At 43.7% G+C, this 20,922-nt stretch overlaps 1 protein-coding gene across 1 annotated transcript in view; it reads left to right on the top strand.

Moving 5' to 3' along the window:
• Positions 1 to 249: 249 nt before the first annotated feature.
• Positions 250 to 20,922, top strand: part of LOC124716762 (lipase 3-like) — a 58,356-nt gene continuing 37,683 nt past the window's right edge. The window contains exons 1-3 of the mRNA XM_047243307.1: positions 250 to 351; positions 8,507 to 8,711; positions 15,575 to 15,689. Of these exons, the coding sequence (XP_047099263.1) occupies positions 250 to 351; positions 8,507 to 8,711; positions 15,575 to 15,689 (422 nt within the window). The remainder of the gene's footprint in view (positions 352 to 8,506; positions 8,712 to 15,574; positions 15,690 to 20,922) is intronic.

Here is a 20,922-nt window from a genome sequence, read left to right as displayed (position 1 = left end):
CGAGAGGCGTGAATGGAGAGGGGGAGGGGGGAAGGGAGCAAACTGTTGAGATGCTATCTTAGTGGGCGCCACAGATAACATCGACCAGCTTCCGCCAGGAGAAAAACAAACAGCTATTCATCTCGAGAGGGGTCGATCACGGGCTAGCGCCAGATAAAGCAGAGCGCACTACTTAAAGCGGGCTGTTGGCGACGACAACTGCGCACTCGTCGCGGTAATTTTCTGGCGGCTGACTTTGAGCGGCAGACGATGGCTGCAGCTCTGGCGACCGCGACACTAGCGCTGTCGCTTCTGGCGGCCACCGTGGCGGCCACCCCGCTGGACATCAACGAGGACATCCGTCTCGACACAGTGAGTCTTTCCTCTCTTGCCTCTTTGCACATATGTTTACCCCGTTCATCTTCATTTATTTGTTGTAAGCAGTATCCGCAGATAGAAAGGAAGGAAGGGTTCTGCAACAATAGTCCTCAAATACATATCTAAGCGGCCAACAATATTGACAACAGTTCTCGGTATTTTTTTTTTTTTTAAATTTCATGCTGCACTTAGACCAGTAAGGTCCTCCATATAACAAGTTTTGTGTGGGCCGTGGTTCTCTACTCACGAGGAGAACACGGCAACTGCCATATCCCAGAAACTTAGCTCAGTGGAAGAGGGGTCAAAATAAACGAACACGTGTCTCGAGTAAGAAACTTAGCTCAGTGGAAGAGGGGTCAAAATAAACGAACACGTGTCTCGAGTAATCTGTAGATATTCGATCGTTATTGGGAAAACGACATTCAAAGTTTTTTAAGTGCTTTATGTGCCTTTTAGCGAGTAACCAGTCCAACCGAGGTGGTGCCACAGTGCCTAGAGTCGCGGCATAACACTTTTGCGACCAGTGTTCGAAACCAGATAATTCTTTTTGTTTCCCATTCACACTGTGTGATCAAAAGTATCCGGACACCCGCAAAAACATCCTTTTTCGTATTAGGTGCATTGTTATCCCACCTACTGCCAGGTACTCCATATCAGCGACCTCAGTAACCATTAGATATTGTGAGACATTAGAATGGAGCACTCTGCAGAATTCATGGACTTCGAACATGGTCAGATAATTGGGTGTCACTTGTGTCATACGTCTGTATGTGAGATTTCCACATGTGATAGTGAAATGGAAACATGAAGGGACACGAGCAACACAAAAACGTACAGGCCGACCTCGCCTGTTGACTGACAGAGACCACCGACAGTTTAAGATAGTCGTAATGTGTAATAAGCAGACATCTGATTCAGACCATAACACAGGAAATCCAAACTGCATCTGGATCCACTGCAAGTATTATGACATTTAGGCGGGAGTTGAGAAAACTTAGATTTCTTGGTTGAGCAGCTGCTCATAAGGAACACGTCACGCCAGTAAATGCCTAACGATGCCTCGCTTGGTGCAAGCAGCGTAAACAATGGACTACTTAAAAACGTTGTGTGAAGTGACGAATCACGGTACACGGTGTGGCGATCCGATGGCATGGTGTGGATATGCCGAATGCCCGGTGAATGTCATCTGCCAGCTTGTGTATTGCCAACAGTAAAAGTCGAAGGCGATGGTGTTTTGGTGTGGTCGTGTTTTTGATGGGGAGGCTTGCAGCCGTTGCTGTTTTGCGTAGCACTATCACAGCACAGGCCTACATTGATGCTGTAAGCTCCTTTTTGCTTCCCACTGTTGAAGAGCTATACCAGGATGGCGACTACATCTTTCAACATGATCGGGCACCTGTTCATAATGCACGGCCTATGGCGGTGTTGTTACACGACAATAACATCCCTGTAATGGACTGGCCTCCACAGAGGCCTGACCTGAATGCTGTAGAACACGTATGGGATGTGTCGGAGCGCCGACTTCGTCCCAGGCCTCACAGACCGACATCGATACCTCTCCTAAGTACAGCACTCCGTGAAGAATGGGCTGCCATTCCCCAAGAAACCTTCCACCACCTGATTGAACGTATGCCTGCGAGAGTGGAGGCTCTCATCAAGGCTAAGGGTAGGCCAACACCATACTGAATCCCAGAATTACCGATGGAGGGCGCCATGAACTTTTCAGTCATTTTCAGCCAGATGTCCGCATACTTTTGATCACATAGTCTGTCTACCCATGACCATAGATGACTACTACATGAATTTTTTCCAGTGTATATTGAAGTAAAATAGTCCTTATTCGCCTAGTAATTGCATGTCTGGTGATTGAATTAAAAAGAAAACAATAAATGAATAGAAAAGTTATTGGAAATTGATTTCGGTGAAATTCCTGTAGAGTATCTTGGTTCATAATCAATTGCCACCGCCAGTTTTCGGAAAAGTGTTCGGTTACGTTGTTTTGCCGCGAAATTATTTCAAGGTGCAAAATCTTCAGTTATGTTGAAGACTTTCCTTTCCCAAGAGCCGATATGAAGAAATGTCGCTGTGGCAAAGATGGATTCGCGCGATGCTCATGACGTTCGGAATTTCTGTGTTTCCAACGTTTCTACTGTCGGTATCATCCAAGGGAATGTAGCAAATGTTTCTGAAGAATAATCGTAAGAATAAAATATAAGAAGTAAGAGCTGATATAAGAATGGAATGTAAGAACAAGAGATTGTAATCGCTGAAAATACCATACACACACTTACACTGAAACGCCAAAGAAACTGGTATAGCCATACGTATTCAAATACGGAGACATGTAAACAGGCAGAATACGGCACTGCGGTCGGCAACGGCTATATCAGACCACAAGTATCTGGCGCAGTTGTTAGATCGGTTCCTGCTGCTACGATGGCAGGTTATCAAGATTTTAATGAGTTTCAACGTGGTGTTATAGTCGGCGCACGAGCGATGGGACACAGCATCTCCGAGGTAGCGATGAAGTGGGGATTTTCCGTACGAACATTTCACGAGTGCACCGTGAATAGCAGGGATCCGGTAAAATATCAAATCTCCGACATCGTTGCGGTCGGTGAAAGATCCTGCAAGAACGGGATCAACGAGGACTGAAGAGAATCGTTCAACGTGACACAAGTGGAATCCTTCCGCAAATTGCTGCAGCTTTCAATGCTGGACCATCAACAAGCGTCAGCGTGTGAACCATTCAACGAAACATCATCGGTATGGGCTTTCGGAGGGTAAGGCCCATTCGTGTATCCTCGATGACTGCACGACACAAAGCTTTATGCCTGGCGTGATCCAGTTAATACCGATATTGGACTGTTGATGACTGGAAAAATGTTGCCTGATCGGATGAGTGTCATTTCAAATTGCAGAGCAGATGCATGTGTACTGGTATGGAGACAACCTCATGGAACCCGCATGTCAGCAGGGAATTTTTCATGCTGGTGGAGGCTCTGCAATGTTGGAGTGATATGGGACTCTAGATACTTTCGAATACTACTCTGACAGGTGACACGTACGTAAGCATCCTGTCTGATCACCTGCTTCCCTTCATGTCCATTGTGCATTCCGAGCCCCACACGTCCAGAATTGCTAGAGAGTGGCTCCAGGTTCTGAGATCAAACATATCCGCCGGCCACGTAACCCCCCACACATGAACATTATTGAGCATATTTTGGATGCCTAGCAAAGTTTTGTTCAGAAGAGATCTCCACCTTTCTTACGGATTCATGGCCAGCTCCGCAGGATTCATGGTGTCAGTTTCCTCCAGCACTACTTCAGACGTTAGTAGAGTCCATGCCACGTTGTGTTGCGGCACTTCTGCCTACTCGCGGGAACCCTGCACTATATTAGGCAGTTGTACCAGTTTCTTTGTGTGTTCAATGTATTGAATGTATGACACTTACTGCCAAACTACTTTTACAATCGGTGTAATGCCCTTGTATTCTCTAATTTTCTATAGTAATTGGTGGGGAAGGAAAATGGAAGATGAAATAAATTACGTCGGGATTTGAACGAGGGACACAGAAGTGAGAGGCCCGGATGGTAGCCACTATGCGGTCAGCGGGCCTGAGCTTACCACACGCAAAGTGACATCCAAATTACGTCGAAAACTTTGACCGTAATTTTCTCAGAAGCGGTTGAGTATCTACGGATAAGCTGAGACACGTGTTCTCTTATTTTGACTCCTCTTCCATTGAGAAAGTTCTGGGTAATCGGACGACGGCACTGGCCGTGTTCTCCTTGACTTCATTGCGCAGCTTCTTCCATGCTAACCCAGCTGATGCTGCGACGTCCGTTGCCCATGCTGGGCTACATGCAGGTGGGGTCACGTAGAGATCTTTTGTCCTCTTTCCTTATATAAATGGCAGGAGTATTTTACTTATGCATTATTCTCGAAATAGAAAATTACAACGGAAAATAATTTTGGTTTAAGAAGAGCGATGGAAGTGGAAGTTAAGACAGCTTGAGCAGTAAAGGCCCCTTTACTTGTGCTGCCCTGGGGGGAGGTCTCCAAATGTGACATCCCTATCCCTGTGCAGTCCTCCCCCCCCCCCCCCCCCCCCCCCCCCCCCCTCTGGTACAATTACGAGGCACACTAGGTTATACACTCTACTAGACTGGTGCACAAGTTCGAAGAGCTTTCGTTTAGCATCTTCGTATTCCAGTTGCTATGTGTTTAATTATAGATTCTCGTTTTTTATTTGTAGTTAACTGTTGCTATTTGATTTTACATGTTGTCGTTTTGTCATTTGGGGATAGTGAGTGGAGCTGTGGACTCTAGAAAATGGAGTACCAAGTGGAGAAATCGCAACATTTCCGACGTATTCTTCTGTTTGAGATCAATAGAGAGGTGACAGCAGCAGAGGCAAACAGAAACATATGTGTTGAGTCTGGGCAGAATGGAATTGGAGAGAGCAGGCAAGAAAATGGTTTCCTTGTTTTAATGAGGATCATTCCGACGTTAGCGACCCTTCATGGTCTGAAGAAGAAGGTTCAAACGCATTTATCTATAATGACGTAAGTCAGTATACTCGGGAACTAGCAAATGTGATGGACTTGTCATCATTACACCATCGTGCGACATTTGGGATGCAATGAGGAAGGTTCAAAAATCGAGTGTATTACTTGCCGTAATCCAAAATCACCAAAAGCAGCGGGTGGCATTATGTGCATCTCGGCTTGCTCGTCATTAGTTGGTTCAAATGGCTCTGAACACTATGGGTCTTAATATCTGAGGTCATCAGTCCACTACACTACTCGCCAATAAAATTGCTACACCAAGAAGAAATGAAGATGATAAACGGATATTCATTGGACAAATATATTATAATAGAACTGATATGTGATTACATTTTCAAGCAGTTTGGGTGCATAGATCCTAAGAAATCAGTACCCAGAACAGCCACCTCTGGCTTTAATAACGGCCATGATACGCCTGGGCATTGATGATTGAGCCCAAACAAAGCAGCAAACACCCACCCCCCCGTACAAAGACTTTTACATATCCACGAAAGAATGTTGTCTATCTGGTGGAACAGTGACTGTGTGGTGTACTACGAATTGCTTCCCCGAGGAGTAACCATCACTGCTGATATTGATTGTCAACAACTGAGACATCTTACAGACTCAGTCCAAGAACAAGGACCAGGAAGACTGCGTAAAGTGATGCTACTGCACGGCAACGCCCGCCCGCATTTTGCTAGACAGACAGGAAACACTACACATGATGGGTTGGGAAATCGTTCCGCACCCACCTTATTAACCTGCTCTTGTATCCTCAAATTTTCACTTTTTGCGCTGTCTATCAAACAACCTTCAGGGAACCTCCTTTCTGGAGGAAAATGTGTACCAGACATGCCTCGTCGAATTCTTCGCTTCAAAACCACATAATTCCTACAGTCGCGGAATCGAAAAGTTAACCTAGCACTGTCAGACTGTTGTAAAGGGTGAAGGAGAAAAGATTTATTGATCAGTGAAATCTCTGCTATGTCTGTCTGTTGCGTTTATTAAAATTATGGAAAAACGCTATACACTTGACCACCAACCTAATATGTGCTGTATGCGCCACATGTGACAAAGGATTACTATTGTATAGTTTATTTGTGTATTTAAATAGCTCAAAAGAGGAAAGGCCGCTGGACCTGATGGGATACCAGTTCGACTTTACACAGAGTACGCGAAGGAACTTGCCCCCCTTCTTGCAGCGGTGAAGAGCGTAGTGTTCCAAAGGGTTGGAAAAGGACACAGGTCATCCCCGTTTTCAAGAAGGAACGTCGAACGGATGTGCAGAACTATAGACCTATATCTCCAACGTCGATCAGTTGTAGAATTTTGGAACATGTGTTATGTTCGAGTATAATGACTTTTCTGGAGACTAGAAATGTACTCTGTAGGAATCAGCAGGGGTTTCGAAAAAGGCGATCGTGTGAAACCCAGCTCGCGCTATTCGTCCACGAGACTCAGAGGGTCATAGACACGGGTTCCCAGGTAGATGCCGTGTTTCTTGACTTCCGGAAGGCGTTCGATATCGTTCCCCACAGTCGTTTAATGAACAAAGTAAGAGCATATGGACTATCAGAACAATTGTGTGATTGTATTGAAGAGTTCCTAGATAACAGAACGCAGCATGTCATTCTCAACGGAGTGAAGTCTTCCGAAGTAAGAGTGGTTTCAGATGTGCCGCAGGGGAGTGTCGTAGGACCGTTGCTATTCATAATATACATAAATGATCTTGTGGATGACATCGGAAGTTCACTGAGGCTTTTTGCGGATGATGCTGTGGTTTATCGAGAGGTTGTAACAATGGAAAATTGTACTGAAATGCAGGAGGATCTGCAGCGAATTGACGCATGGTGCAGGGAATGGCAATTTAATCTCAATGTAGACAAGTGTAATGTGCTGCGAATACATAGAAAGAAAGATCCCTTATCATTTAGCTACAATATAGCAGGTCAGCAACTGGAAGCAGTTAATTTCATAAATTATCTTGGGAGTAAGCATTAGGAGTGATTTAAAATGGAATGATCATATAAAGTTGATTGTCGGTAAAGCAGATGCCAGACTGAGATTTATTGGAAGAATCCTAAGGAAATGCAATCCGAAAACAAAGGAAGTAGGTACAGTACGCTTGTTCGCCCACTGCTTGAATTCTGCTCAGTAGTGTGGGATCCGTATCAGATAGGGTTGACAGAAGAGATAGAAATATCCAACGGAGAGCAGCGGACTTCGTTACAGGATCATTTAGCAATCGCGAAAGCCTTACGGAGATGATAGATAAACTCCAGTGGAAGACTCTGCAGGAGAGACGCTCAGTAGCTCGGTACGGGTATTTGTTGAAGTTTCGAGAAGATACCTTCACCGAGGAGTCAAGCAGTATATTGCTCCCTCCTACGTATATCTCGCGAAGAGACCATGATGATAAAATCAGAGATATTAGAGCCCACAAAGAGGCATACCGACTACCTTCTTTCCACGAGCAACACGAGACTGGAATAGAAGGAAGAACCGATATACTCAAGGTACCCACCGCCACACACCGTCAGGTGGCTTGCTGAGTATGGATGTAGATGTAGATGGAGAGACCGAGAAACGACGGAAAGGCTTCGTCCCGCCGTAGCCCCCAGTGGTGCACAACCCCACAACAGGCAACAGCAGTCCACCCACCCCTCCGCCGCCTCACACCGAACCGAGGGTTATTGTGCGGTTCGGCCCCCAGTGGACTCCCGCCCCCCGGCCGGGAACGTCTCATACCAGACGAGTGTAGCTTCAAATGTTTGCGTGGTAGAGTAATTATGGTGCAAGCGTACGTGAGGACTGTTTGCGAAACGATCGCCGACATAGTGTAACTGAGGCAGATAAGGGGAACCAACCCGCATTCGCCGAGGTAGATGGAAAACCGCCTTAAAAACCGTCTACAGGCTGGCCAGCACACCGGACCTCGACACTAATCCACCGGGCGGATTCGTGCCGGGGACCGGCACGCCTTCCTGCTCAGGAAAGGGATTACTATTAGTGGACCATAATATTACTACACCTGGATGTGACAGCGATTCGGTCGGCTCATGTGTTTACTTGTGCACCTGAAGCTCATCAGAATGTGCTCTACCGTTTGAACGACCAGATAACTTTCTCGTGATGCTATTAAGAGTTCCACAGTACATATGAGACTAGAAAGAATTGATGAGATTTTTGTTTACTGTAATGTTATCGCACGTTTCCGATAATGGCCACTGGAGGCCAATTTCAATAATATTGTGGTTGGGTAATATTGATATGCGTTGTGTATCTATTGCACAATATTACTGTCTATGGGCAGCTTTACAAACGTTTCAGTCTTTGTGTTATTGAAATACACTGGGATGAGTTCTGGGATGGCGATATGCACATATACAGATGGCGGTAGTGTCGCGTAATCAGATAATTAGTGTGACTTCGGCCGCACGACGAGAATTAACAGACTCTGAACGCTACTTTCGTGGATCACCTCTACTATCCTTAATGTAGTTCGGTGTAACTTGCACTTTCTTCTGTGCATTTGGCACAGTTTGTTTGTACTCTTACTGTTTTGAGCCGTTTCTATACTTCCGTGTCTTTGCAGGGTGAACTGCTGGTGAAGTACGGGTACCCGGCAGAGCGTCACTACGTCACTACAGGAGACGGCTACGTGCTGGGCATGTTCCGGGTCCCGTCCAGTCCCAAGGCTCGCGCGAGGGGCACCGCCAATGGACACCCCGTCCTCGTCATGCACGGACTCATGTCCAGCTCTGCCGACTGGGTCATCATGGGGCCCGACAAGGGTCTAGGTGGGTCACTGACATTGTATCTACACTTCATAAGCTAGGACATTGTGTACCAAATATACTTTAATTTTTTAAATTTCTGAACTAAACTTGAAATGTTTTAAAAAAAAAAGAAAGTTGAATGTTAAATTTTTTTGGAATGGTTTGTCTAAAACTAAGCAATAAAGTAGGTCAGGGATACATTTAGTATGCCTCTGAATGTTCCTCGAAATCATGTACAGCCAATGTCCTGTATATGATTTCGAGCGTCATTCAAAAGCATGTTAAATGTTTCCCTAACCTGTTTCATTTCTTATTTTTAGACTCGTCATTTCACAAAGCCTTTGACGGCTTTTCTTCAAAAAACTTTTTTCAAGAGATTTCTCACAAATCATTGGGCCTGTTTGTTCCTTGTCGTTGCAGGACATTGTGTATCAAATGTATTTTAATATTTAAATTTCTTGATTTCTGAACAAAACTGGATTTTTTTTAAAAAAAAGAAAAGATTGTTGAATGTTAAACGTTTTGTGGAATAGTTTGTCTAAAACTAAGAAATAAAATAGATGACAGAAACATTTAACATGCCTCTCAATGTTCCGTGAAATCACGTACAGCAAGTTTCCTGTATATGGTTTCGACCATCATTCAAAAGCGTATCAAACCTTTTCCTAACCGATTTTATTTCTTACTTTTGGGCACGTCACTTCACCAAAGCATTTGACGACTTTTCTTCAAAAAACTTTTTTCAAGAGATTTCTCACAAATCATTGGACCTGTTTGTTACTTGTCGTTGCAGGACATTGTGTATCAAACGTATTTTAACTTTTAAATTTCTTGAATTCTGAATGAAACCGGAAGTTTTTTTGAAAAATAATTGTTGAATGTTAAATATATTGTGGGATAGTTCGTCTAAAATTAAGCAATAAAATGGATTACAGAAACATTTAACATGCCTCTGAATGTTCCTCGAAATCACGTACAGCACGTTTCCTGTATATGATTTAGACCATCATTCAAAACGGTATTAAACCTTTCTCTAACCTATTTTATTTCTTACTTTTGAACACGTCATTTCAGCAAAGCATTTGACGGCTTTTCTTCAAAAAACTTTTTTCAAGAGATTTCTCACAAATCATTGGGCCTGTTTGTTCCTTGTCGTTGCTTACACACCTACATTAATCACGTGTAAACTGCAGGGGCTAAATCTTGTTTTTCTGCAATTGTCAAGTAAACTCGGCAAGTTTTACACTGAGAACACAAAAGTCGTGGGATACAACACAACATCGCGTCAGATTCCCTTCTTCCCGGCATAGTGCAGCAAATCAATGTAGCATGGACTCAGTAAGTTACTGAGAGTTTCATGCAGAAATACTGAGCCGTGTTCCCTCTACAGTCGCCCGTAATTGCGGAAGTGTGACCGGTGCAAGATTTTGTGCATCAGCTGATTATGTCCCATAAATGTTCAATGGGATTCATGTTGGTCGATCTGGGTGACCAAAACACTCGCACGAATTGTCCAGAATATTCTTCAAACAAATTGCGAACCAGCTCTTACCAACTGAAATCAAGACTCGTGTGACCAGGCCAGGGTTTTCCAGCCGCCTAGGGTTCAACTGATACGGTCACGAGCCCACGAGAAGCGCTGCAGGCGATGTCGTGCTGTTAGGAATGACACTTGCTTCGATTGTCTTCTGCCATAGCCCCTTAACGCCAGATTTCGCCGCACTGTTCTAACCTATACGTTCGACGTACGTTCCGCATTCATTTCTGCGGCTATTTCGCGCTGTGTTACTTGTCTATTAGCACTGCCAAATCAAGGCAAACGGTGCTGCTCTCGGCCGTTAAGTGAAGGCCGTCGGCCACTGCGTTGGCCGCGATGAGAGGCAATACCTGAAATCTGGTACTCTCGACACAATCTTGACACCCAGATCTCGGAATATTGAGTTCCATAATGATTTCTAAAGTAGAATGTTCCATGCGTCTGGCTCCAACTACGACTACCATTCCGCGTTCAAAGTCTGTCAATCCCTTCCTGTGGCCATAATCACGCCAGAAACCTTTTCAAATGATTCACCCGAGTACCAATGACAGCTCCGCCAGTGAATGGTCCTTTTATGAGATACTACCACCATGTGCATATGTGCTATCCCATGACTTTTGTCACCTCAGTGTATAATATACTTATATGGCTATGATGTCTGTTCTTTCGGACATGTCCGAAAGAACAGACACCATATCTGTGTAAGTATATAGTTCTGGAAATAACGGCCATGACCTTCCTCTTCTGTGCGGATGCACACACATTCTCAGAACTCTTACGGGACTTGGTAAGAATGTCTTCCACGAGTAATGAGTCTGCTGGGGTGGGACACTACGAATGTAGTGTGTGGACATACAAGGTGAGAATGTGGGTCTCGCGGGAGGAGTGCGCGAGATAGTCCCCGCGGTCCTGCAGTCGCTCTGTCCTCCGTGCCATCGGTGGCCCAGACGACGGCACGGTAACTCAGCGTGTTCGGTCAGAGGGCTAGCTGCCCTCTGTAATAAAAAACTGAGTTGGATCAACGACGAACTGAAACGGGTGTCTCGCGACGTCCGCACCGAGCAGATGCAATGTACGAAACCGAACAAAATGAGATAAAAAGAGAGAGAGAGAGAGAGAGATGGATAGAGCTTCTGCCATGTAAGCACGAGATCCCGGGTTCGAGTCCCGGGCGGGGCACACATTTTCACCTGTCCCCTTTGATATTTATGAACGCCGTCAGGAGCTGAAGGTATTAATATAATTCTAATTTCAGTGTATAATGGCTTCACAGTCCTTTGATTGTCCATTATTGTTACTTATTCAAATCCTTATTCTCGAGATGAATTCGATCCACTGGCAACTTTCTCCCTTTCTCCAGCTGGTCTATTCTTTTAACTTTTTCGGAAACACTAAGAGCCAGGGCCGTACCGACGGGGTAACAAGATAGACCTCCACGAAGGTCGCGGCCACTGAGAAGGTGCCAAGACTGACCGAAAAAACAACAACAAAGGAAGTCGAGATAACAACTGCCCAGGACAGGTACGTTAGCTCTCCTGGTCGTGTCTACGAGAAGAAGCCTTTCCCTCAACCCGCGACTGTGAACACACGCGGGTGCCACATCGTCGTCACAGTTTATGTAGATGAGTGCGCTTGGTTTACAGAGATTCCACATGATTCACTCATATTTTACAACTGACTTCGCACGAGTCACAAGAAAAATAATTTTATAAACATATTTTAGGCTTACTGAACAGTTAATGTATTAAAGAGGCGTTTCTTTTTCTATACAATTTTGATAAAGCCGATATGTCTTGGTGACTGTTAAACAGCTTTCTTCGATTTTTTTCCACAAGTTGCATGATCTTGTAAGCTTCTCACACTAATTAAGGTCACAGAAGCACGGTCTTTACCGAATGTACTTCTCACCTAAAAGCGATTCTGGTGGCTGGAGTCGGAGATCTTTCTTAGTCCTGCCTTTTGAGTTCTTGAGATGGCATCTGCATAGAAAGTTTCATCCTCTAACACACACTTCTTTTTGTTTCTAACCACGAACTCAGGCAACAGATTCCATAGGCTTAGCTTTAAGTATCTAACGAAATACTTTCATAAAAAATTTTCATCCCCTATTTCATCCCTTTAGAGGTTGAATTTCGAAAACACTGAAACACGTCATTTCTTTTATTTTTAACCAAAGAGCCGAACGTAATTATCGATAGATTTAGCTTTAAAATGCTTTCGTAATGCAATATTTTCATAAAATGTTTCATTCCCTGTGTCACCGAGTTAGGGGACGAATTTCCAAAAACAATGACACACGTATCCAGAATGAGATTTTCACTCTGCAGCGGAGTGTGCGCTGATATGAAACTTCCTGGCAGATTAAAACTGTGTGCCCGACCGAGACTCGAACTCGGGACCTCTGCCTTTCGCAGGCAAGTGCTCTACCAACTGAGCTACCGAAGCACGACTCACGCCCGGTACTCACAGCTTTACTTCTGCCAGTACCTCGTCTCCTACCTTCCAAACTTTACAGAAGCAGGAGAGCTTCTGTAAAGTTTGGAAGGTAGGAGACGAGGTACTGGCAGAAGTAAAGCTGTGAGTACCGGGCGTGAGTCGTGCTTCGGTAGCTCAGTTGGTAGAGCACTTGCTCGCGAGAGACAAAGGTCCCGAGTTCGAGTCTCGGTCGGGCACACAGTTTTAATCTGCCAGGAAGTTTCAATGACACACGTAGTTTTTTTTTTTTTAACCGAGAAATCGATTACAAATTTTGATAGACACAACTTTAAAAATTCTTTCATGGTCAACTACTTCCATTAAAGTTTTGTTCCCCTATTCATGTCCCTTAGAGTTTGAATTTCCAAAACATTGAAACACCTTTTTTTAAATTTCTTACCAACAAACCAGATACTAATTTCGTAGTTCTAGTTACAAAATAGCGAAATATTTTGAAAGATTATTTTCATCTCCTGTTTCTTCCATTAGGGATGGAATTTAGAAAAATATGTTCTTAAACGATGCCTGCAGTCAGGGAAGTCTCCTTTTGTTACTGCGTAGCTAGTGTATTGTTGGAACTCAAAGAACGGCGACCGGGTGATTAAACAAATATACTACTTGGCTGAACTCTGAGTCTACACGGTTTCTGCCGACTGAGGTCTGGAGGGAAGCAACCGTAAAACGTGTGGGGGGGGGGGGGGGGGGAACATATAATATAATTACTCCTCCAATCAGAATCTTTTTCGTTTCCTGGGATCTGCTGTGTAAATAAAAAAGAATTCAAGAGTAAGTTTACTGTAGTTGCTTAATAGTATTAAGGGCGTTCTTACCCATTTTTTTTGCAACATGGCACTGCTGCTAAACTTGACTTAAATGACGTAATCGGTGTGTTTGTGTTGTGTACATAGTTCCACAGAGTCAACGCGTACACAACTTTCCCACTAGAGCGCGCCCCACTAAGCACAACAGCGCAGGCTCAGCGCTCGTCCGTCTCCGCACTACGAGATGGCGCTGTCTTAGAGACGGACCAAATTCTGCTTCCGCCGATCCACATATTAATATGTAACGCAGCCAATGAGATTGCTGCTAATGTAGAACCTTTTCTCCTCGCGGATCACACTCTCGCAGTGATACCTGAACGCTCGAGGTATTATAACGAGTGTACAGACCTCCGATTAGTCAGTCTGCATTAGTCTGCATTTGTCTGTACCAGTCTATAGTCAAGTTTCAGTTTGCGCCTAATAAGATTATCATATTCCTGTATATAGCCATGAAGAGAAATGTATAGACACTTCGTCAAGTGTCAGAGATATGTGAAAATAAGATTAACGTACCAAGACCAAAGGAACTTCAGATTGTCAATTGTAAATAGCATCCAGAATCAAGTTAAGTAAGGTTTATGATTATTATTATTTTAATAAATGTGTGTGAAAATTAATCAAGTTCTGTTTAAAGTTGGTCACCGTCAATCTGCTACTCTAAGCATGCAAGTGGCATTTCTATCGTCTGACCTAACGGCAGAAGATAAACACGCCACGATAAGACCACGAGACATATTGCTGACACTCGCCTACTTCGTTAGAGCGACAAGTCAAATAATCTGATGGTGTGTGTACCGAAGGTCTTACAGTACGCACCCCACAGTTTGTTTCGTTCAAAGCAAGAAAAAGAACAGTAAATTTATTATTTTCTCAACTACAATCCATTTTCTTTTATTTCTAATTAATAATTTATGGACTAGCAAATAATTTATGGGGTGCAATTGGAACGAATGTACGACAGCTTTTTTTAAGCCATAAGACATACAGCGAAGTGACAAAAAGTCATGGGATACAGATATGCACACATACAAGGTGATTCACGAAGATGAACAAATATTTTTATATGTTATTCCACAAGTAAAACTAAAGAAAAAAGTTGAAATAAACATAGGTCCGCAAATGTTTAGTTATTGCTACCAACATACATTTCGCATAAGGAACACGAAGATACGAGAAATTAGGGCTCATGAGGATACATATAGATAGTCGCTTTTCCGTCGCTGTGTTTGCGTGTGGAACAGGAAGGGAAATTACTATTAGTGGTACAACGTAACGCTCCACCACGCGACGTGCGATGGCTTGCGGGGTAAGTATGTAGATGTTGATGTAGATGTAGGATAACTGTCCATGTCACACGGCCGCAGTCGTGTTATCGTGTTACAGAGGTATGAGGAGCGCGATAGTTAAGTCATGTTCACCCCTTGGCCTCCAAATCCGCTTCATCTCTAAACCCGATGGAACACGTCTGGAATAAGTACGACGTAGCTCCGGAAAACTACCAATGACCTTTTAAAGAACATAATTCTTATATAGGAAAACAGCGATCTGTAATTATTATAAATAAACTCGACGCAGTCTTGGTCGCATAACTTTTTTAATGGTGACCGGTTTCGACCTTTTTGCAAGATCATCTTCAAACCATGAATGTCTGCCGTATGCAGTACACCACCAGCCACAAGCAAGAGGGTTGCCACGCGCCACCGCATCCGGCAGACATTCAGGGTCTGAAGATGATCTTGTAAAAAGGTCGAAACCGGTCACCATTAAAAAAGTTATGCGATAAAGACTGCTTCCAGCTTATTTACTAAGGACCTGTCGGATCAGTGGCACGCAGATCCGCTGCTGTATTGCCTTCCAAAAGTGGACAAACACGCCATTATGTAGGCGGTCGTAATGGTTTGGCTTATCACTGGAAATGAAAAACAGGTAGTTTAATTGGTATTATACAGGACTGAGAACGAAGCCATTACCAAATATGCAGCAAGATAGAAAAGTTGTTGAAGATAACACTGAGTAGAATGCTAACCCTGAGACTCCATTGCTCTGTGCAGCATACATCCTGGCAGACGCGGGGTTCGACGTCTGGTTGGGCAACGCTCGAGGGACGACGTACTCCAGAAACCACACGTCCATCAACCCGGACGATAACCAGTTCTGGCAGTTCAGGTGAGGCAAGAGCAGTTCTTTCATCTGTATTGTGTACTTCACGTTACGGAAACACCACTGTGTTTTAATATAGTTTGTGTAGCTGGGTTATTAATTATTGGGCAAGTAGTGTGATTATATGGCTTTATCAAATTGTTATCTGTCCTGCGAGTCTCAAGACAGACTCATCGAACAATATATTAGCCATCCCACTAAGAGAGCACACATGACACTTTGGAGAGCTGATGACGATGCAGGTCTTGTACCATGCAGTCATGTGAACCTCAAGCTCTGGCATAAGTCGTAGTAGTGAAGGGACCAGCAGTTGCATGGACTCAGCACAGTAAGATGAGCCGATGTAACAAATGGCATGAGCCCATCACCACACAGTGAACCACGTCGCCCGATTTGTTGGCGTAGCAAAGTGGACTGTCAAAATGCCTAAAAGAAGCAGTCTACCACTCGAGGCTATAGCCTAACGACAGTGGTCGAAAAAGTTCGTAATCGACCAGAGACGAGGGCTGCATCTTGACACTGTCAATCAGTTTTCGACAGGAACTGGAGCTGTCAGTTTCCAGGGGAAAATTGTGAAAGGAACGGCACACGACATACATTTGGGTCAGGTTCCTCAAGAAACGTCGTTGTTCACCTTGGCCAACAGTTCTGCACGTGTTCAATGGGTCGAACATTACACAGACAGAACAGTAGCTGACTGGAGACATATACCGTCATCTGACGAGTCGTGATTTGGCATTTTTTTCTAATGGTGCCAGACGCCTAATGTACCGATGGCCCAGTGCATTTAACCCAAAGTGTGTCTACAGCATAGTTCAGACAGGAGGCGATTCTGTAATGTTTTGGGGGTATTCTACGTACAGTGACTTGGGCTCATTCATTCAACTTACCATGACCACAAACCAGGATGTTTACTCAAGCATACTGGACGACCAAATGTTGTCCATTCTTCTACGCCTTCTTTATGTTGTGGGCACTTCCTGTTGTATATGTAGTAATCGAGCTGCAATATTACGTATTACACTGTAAGAAAAAAAATTATCCAAATGGGACGAAAATCAGTGGATATGAGATGTACATATATAGCCAAACAAATGATTAAAATTTAAGTGAAATAACTTCACAAACTGAGCAAGTCAGTAATGTGTTGGTACATCTCCAGCCTTTACAGAAGGACTTATTTGGCTTGCAATTGATTGATAGAATTGCTGGATGTCCTCTCGAAGGATGTCGTGCCAAGTTCTGTCCAATTGGTGCTTTGGATCGAGAAAATCCGGGACTGCTTGGAGGGCCATGTCCACAATGGTCCAAATTTTCTCAATTGGGGAGACACCTGGCAACCTTGTTGACCACAGCAGGGTCTGGCAAGCACGAAGACAAACAGTTGAAACTCTCTCTGTATGTGGGCGACCATTACCTTGCTGAAATGCAAGCCCTGGATGGGTTGCCATAGAGAGCAACAAACCTGAGCGTAGAATATCGTCGTGCTCTAAGCGTCCCATGGATAACAAGGGGCCCTGCTATAAAAAGAAATGGCACTGCAGATCGTCACTCTTGATTGTTGGGCCACATGGCAGCTGACAAAGAGATTGGTGTCCCACTGCTGTCCAGAGCGTCTTCAGACACATTTTCAGCCTGGAATATGACTGGAGTAGAATTGTTTTCAGTCGTGAGTCAACATTCTAACTGAGCCCCAATGACCAGCAAAGAAGTATCTGGAGACACCTTGGACAGTGGCGAGATACCAGCCTGCCTGACATCTGCCATAAGGCCTGACAACGAGAAGTGATGGTCTGTGGCGCCGTTTCTTCTGATGTCAGGAACCCTTTGGTTGTCATCCATGGGACCCTTACAGCACAGCGATACTATATTCTATGCCCCATTTTGTTGCTCTCCATGGCAAACCCTCCCGGTCTTGCATTTGCTTGCACATGGCGAGAGTTTCCACTGCCTGTCTTCGTACTTGCCAAACCCTACCTCGGTCGGCAAGGTTGCCGGATATCTTCACATTTGAGAACATTTGGAGCCAACCATCTCGGGATTTTGACGATCTAATGCGTTGGACAGAATTTCGCACGATATTCCTCAGGAGGACATCCAACAACTTCTGGCGTTAGGATCTGGCTTATTCTGTTTAAGAAATAGTAGTAAATAATTATAGTGATTTTGTAACTGTTGGTTGGTAATATATACTGACAAAATGTAACCTAACGCTAGATTGCGTACTTACGGCTATCCTGTGTGGCCGTTTTTTTAGTACGACTTAAAAAGAGAGAGAGAGATTATTAATTGATCACCAATGCGTCGGTTCTCGATTGTATTCAGGAGACGTACGGATTGATTACGCGAAAGGGTTTTCTTAATTGATCTTTGGACCCGGATTGCCTTCAGGCAACTAGAATCTTCGATGAAAATACCTAAGAGATCTATTTGAATATAAAAATGGAAATGAAAGCAAATTCGTGGAATTTCGTAAGAGAAAGATTAACAGATCGGAAATTGAACACATTAGTGGTCTCCCAAATACAATCGAGACACCGGTATAAAGAGCGAACCTGTAACAAAGCTCATATACAATTTGAACATCATTTTTGGTTAGGGAAGGAAAGGAATAAGAAAATTACTGCATCGTAAAATATTAATAAATTCTGAACAAAATGGCATTAAACTTCTAGACATTGACAAATACACAATATATGCATGACTTACATCTGAAGCCGGCCAGAGTGACCGTGCGGTTCTAGGCGCTACAGTCTGGAGCCGAGCGACCGCTACAGTCGCAGGTTCGAATCCTGCCTCGGGCATGGATGTGTGCGATGTCCTTAGGTTAGTTAGGTTTAAGTAGTTCTAAGTTCTAGGCGACTGATGACCTCAGAATTTAAATCGCATAGTGCTCAGAGCCATTTGAACCATTTGAACTTACATCTGATATTTCTTTTGTACAGGGCGAAGTCCAATAATCGCTGCTTTGTCAGTCCGTTCCTTCTTGAAATTAAATGTTCTTGCGTGTGCATAAGTACATTGTATCGTCATCCGAGTTACAGAAATGTTTGTTGGTCGTTTCACATAGTTTTTACACAAAATAAAAATACAACTTGAGCAGTGCTATGTAGTACGTCTTAACATGTCGGCGACCAAAGGTACAAAGCATACAAAGCATAATGAAGTCTCTAGAATATTTCTTAACAAAAGATAGATTATTCTTTCTTCTGTTTCGCAGCTTCTTGCTATCAAGTGCTGCGGCAATGATTTTAAATATCTGAGCCCAGCTGATCATAGTGTTTATTTAGAGCATTTAAACGCTGGACGCTCGTCTTGGTATAGGCGCACATTATAAAAATATTTCGTCTCTTTACTCTCGCGCTGTGATGCTTAGCATCTTTACGAACTACAGCTCGTTGGCTGTCCTTTACTTTTGTGACAAATATCTCATATGCAAAGTATCTGAAATCCAATAATACTACAAACTCTGTAACTCAATGCCAAGGTGAGTAACTGCTTGTATAAGGGCTACAAGTGGACAAACGCATTATTGACTTACTGAATTTCGGAAGATCTTTCTCTTGAATTTTTCAGAAATTGTAATCATTTGTTTGTCTGTACATGTACATCACATCTACCGATTTCCGACCCATTCACGTTATTCCTTTGTGGTGAGCCGTTTTTTGTCTTACAATGTAATTAATCCCAAATGTTTATGGCATCAGAAAAATGTTTCCCTGCATTAGTTCCGCAAATGATACAATTGTGAAACACTGATCTGATGGGGTAGCATTTTAACATGAATGTGGCAACACGGTACGAATTAAATAGCACTTATTAAGAGTATGTTACAAAATCGTACTTAACTTTGATTCAATTTGATGTTTGGCGTTTAATGTCCTGAACCTAATACAGTGAAATCTAAATATCTTTGCTGTCTGTTGGCAATCTGTAATATTGGCCTGTAACTGATAGTAATTCTGCAGGTACTCTGTTAATAGTCCTTGTTCTCCATATATAGTGACTTCTAAGTTGGGAGGTGGTCTTCAGAGTACTGTACCGAGTTGACTGCTGGTACTGAAATGAACCGACTAACAGCTGAATCGTTGCTCTGTGAACGTCTGTGGTGCCGGGTGCTTTGGAGCCTGTCGCTGGGAGGATTTCCATGCCTCAGACAATAAGAAATTCAGCGCTCAGTTGCAAGGTAAATTTTTTTTAGTTTACCTAGGTTTCGATGCCAATAATGGTATTTTGTTCAAAACCTATAAATTAACCCATACGGATATACATTAAACATTGAAATACATCATCAGTCTTATGATTTCATAATAAGGAAAATCGTGATGTTTACAAAAATTTTCCTTATTTTGAAATCATTAGATTGATGATGTATTTTAATGTTTAATGTATGTCTGTATGGGTTAATTTATAGGTTCTGAAGAAGATACCATTATTGGCATCATAACTCAGGTAAACTAAAAAAAAATTACCTTTCAACTGAAGGCTAAATTTCTTACTGTCTGAACAATTCACGGTTGCTGGAGCGCTGCCTTATGTTAAAGATTTGCAAATTTCCATGCCTGCCAGCACGAAGAGGAGGCAATGTAGTGGATGGTTGAGAGCACTCCCTATTGGCTCCCTGCCCATTTATCGGCGTTGGTACATGACGTGCTGGAGGAAATAGCGCGGAAACCAGGAAGAGGTCTGTGTTTTTGGGTGCCACCTGGAGGCTGCTGCCCAGAACTGAGAGGTGCCAGACGAGCAGGTGTGCCTGTGTCATGGTGGCCTCCTGCAGTAACTGTTGTGTTCCTCGTGACTGGTACCCAGCACTCCCGTTTTTCCAGATGACAACAGCCATGTTCACAGAGCCGCATGCATCTATTCCTCAGCAGCCTATCACACATCGACTGTTTCCTCTGAATCACCGAAACTCAATCACACAGAAAGCTTTTGAGACTAACAGCACATCAAATGTAGCAGTCAAGATACTCTACAAAATTTGTAGCAGTAAGTGATATAATTATCAGCGATTGACTTCATTTGGATATCCCTCCCTCTCTCCACCTCCACACCCTCCATCTCATTCATTAGGGCAATTTCCAGGGCCTCCCCCTCCCGGATGATGAACTTCGCCGTAACATCTACCCTTCCTTCCAACCATGACCTGGCCTTGTTCCCCCCGTCCCCAGGGCCCCCTTTTTCCTCTCCCCTCCTTCTCCCAGCGCGGATTTTCCTCCTTCCCCCCCCCCCTGAGATT

Source organism: Schistocerca piceifrons, chromosome 9 (assembly GCF_021461385.2).
Source record: "Schistocerca piceifrons isolate TAMUIC-IGC-003096 chromosome 9, iqSchPice1.1, whole genome shotgun sequence".
Classification (NCBI taxonomy): domain Eukaryota; kingdom Metazoa; phylum Arthropoda; class Insecta; order Orthoptera; family Acrididae; genus Schistocerca; species Schistocerca piceifrons.
The sequence above is the reverse complement of the archived record's forward strand: the minus strand, read 5'-3'. Positions and strand labels throughout refer to the sequence as shown.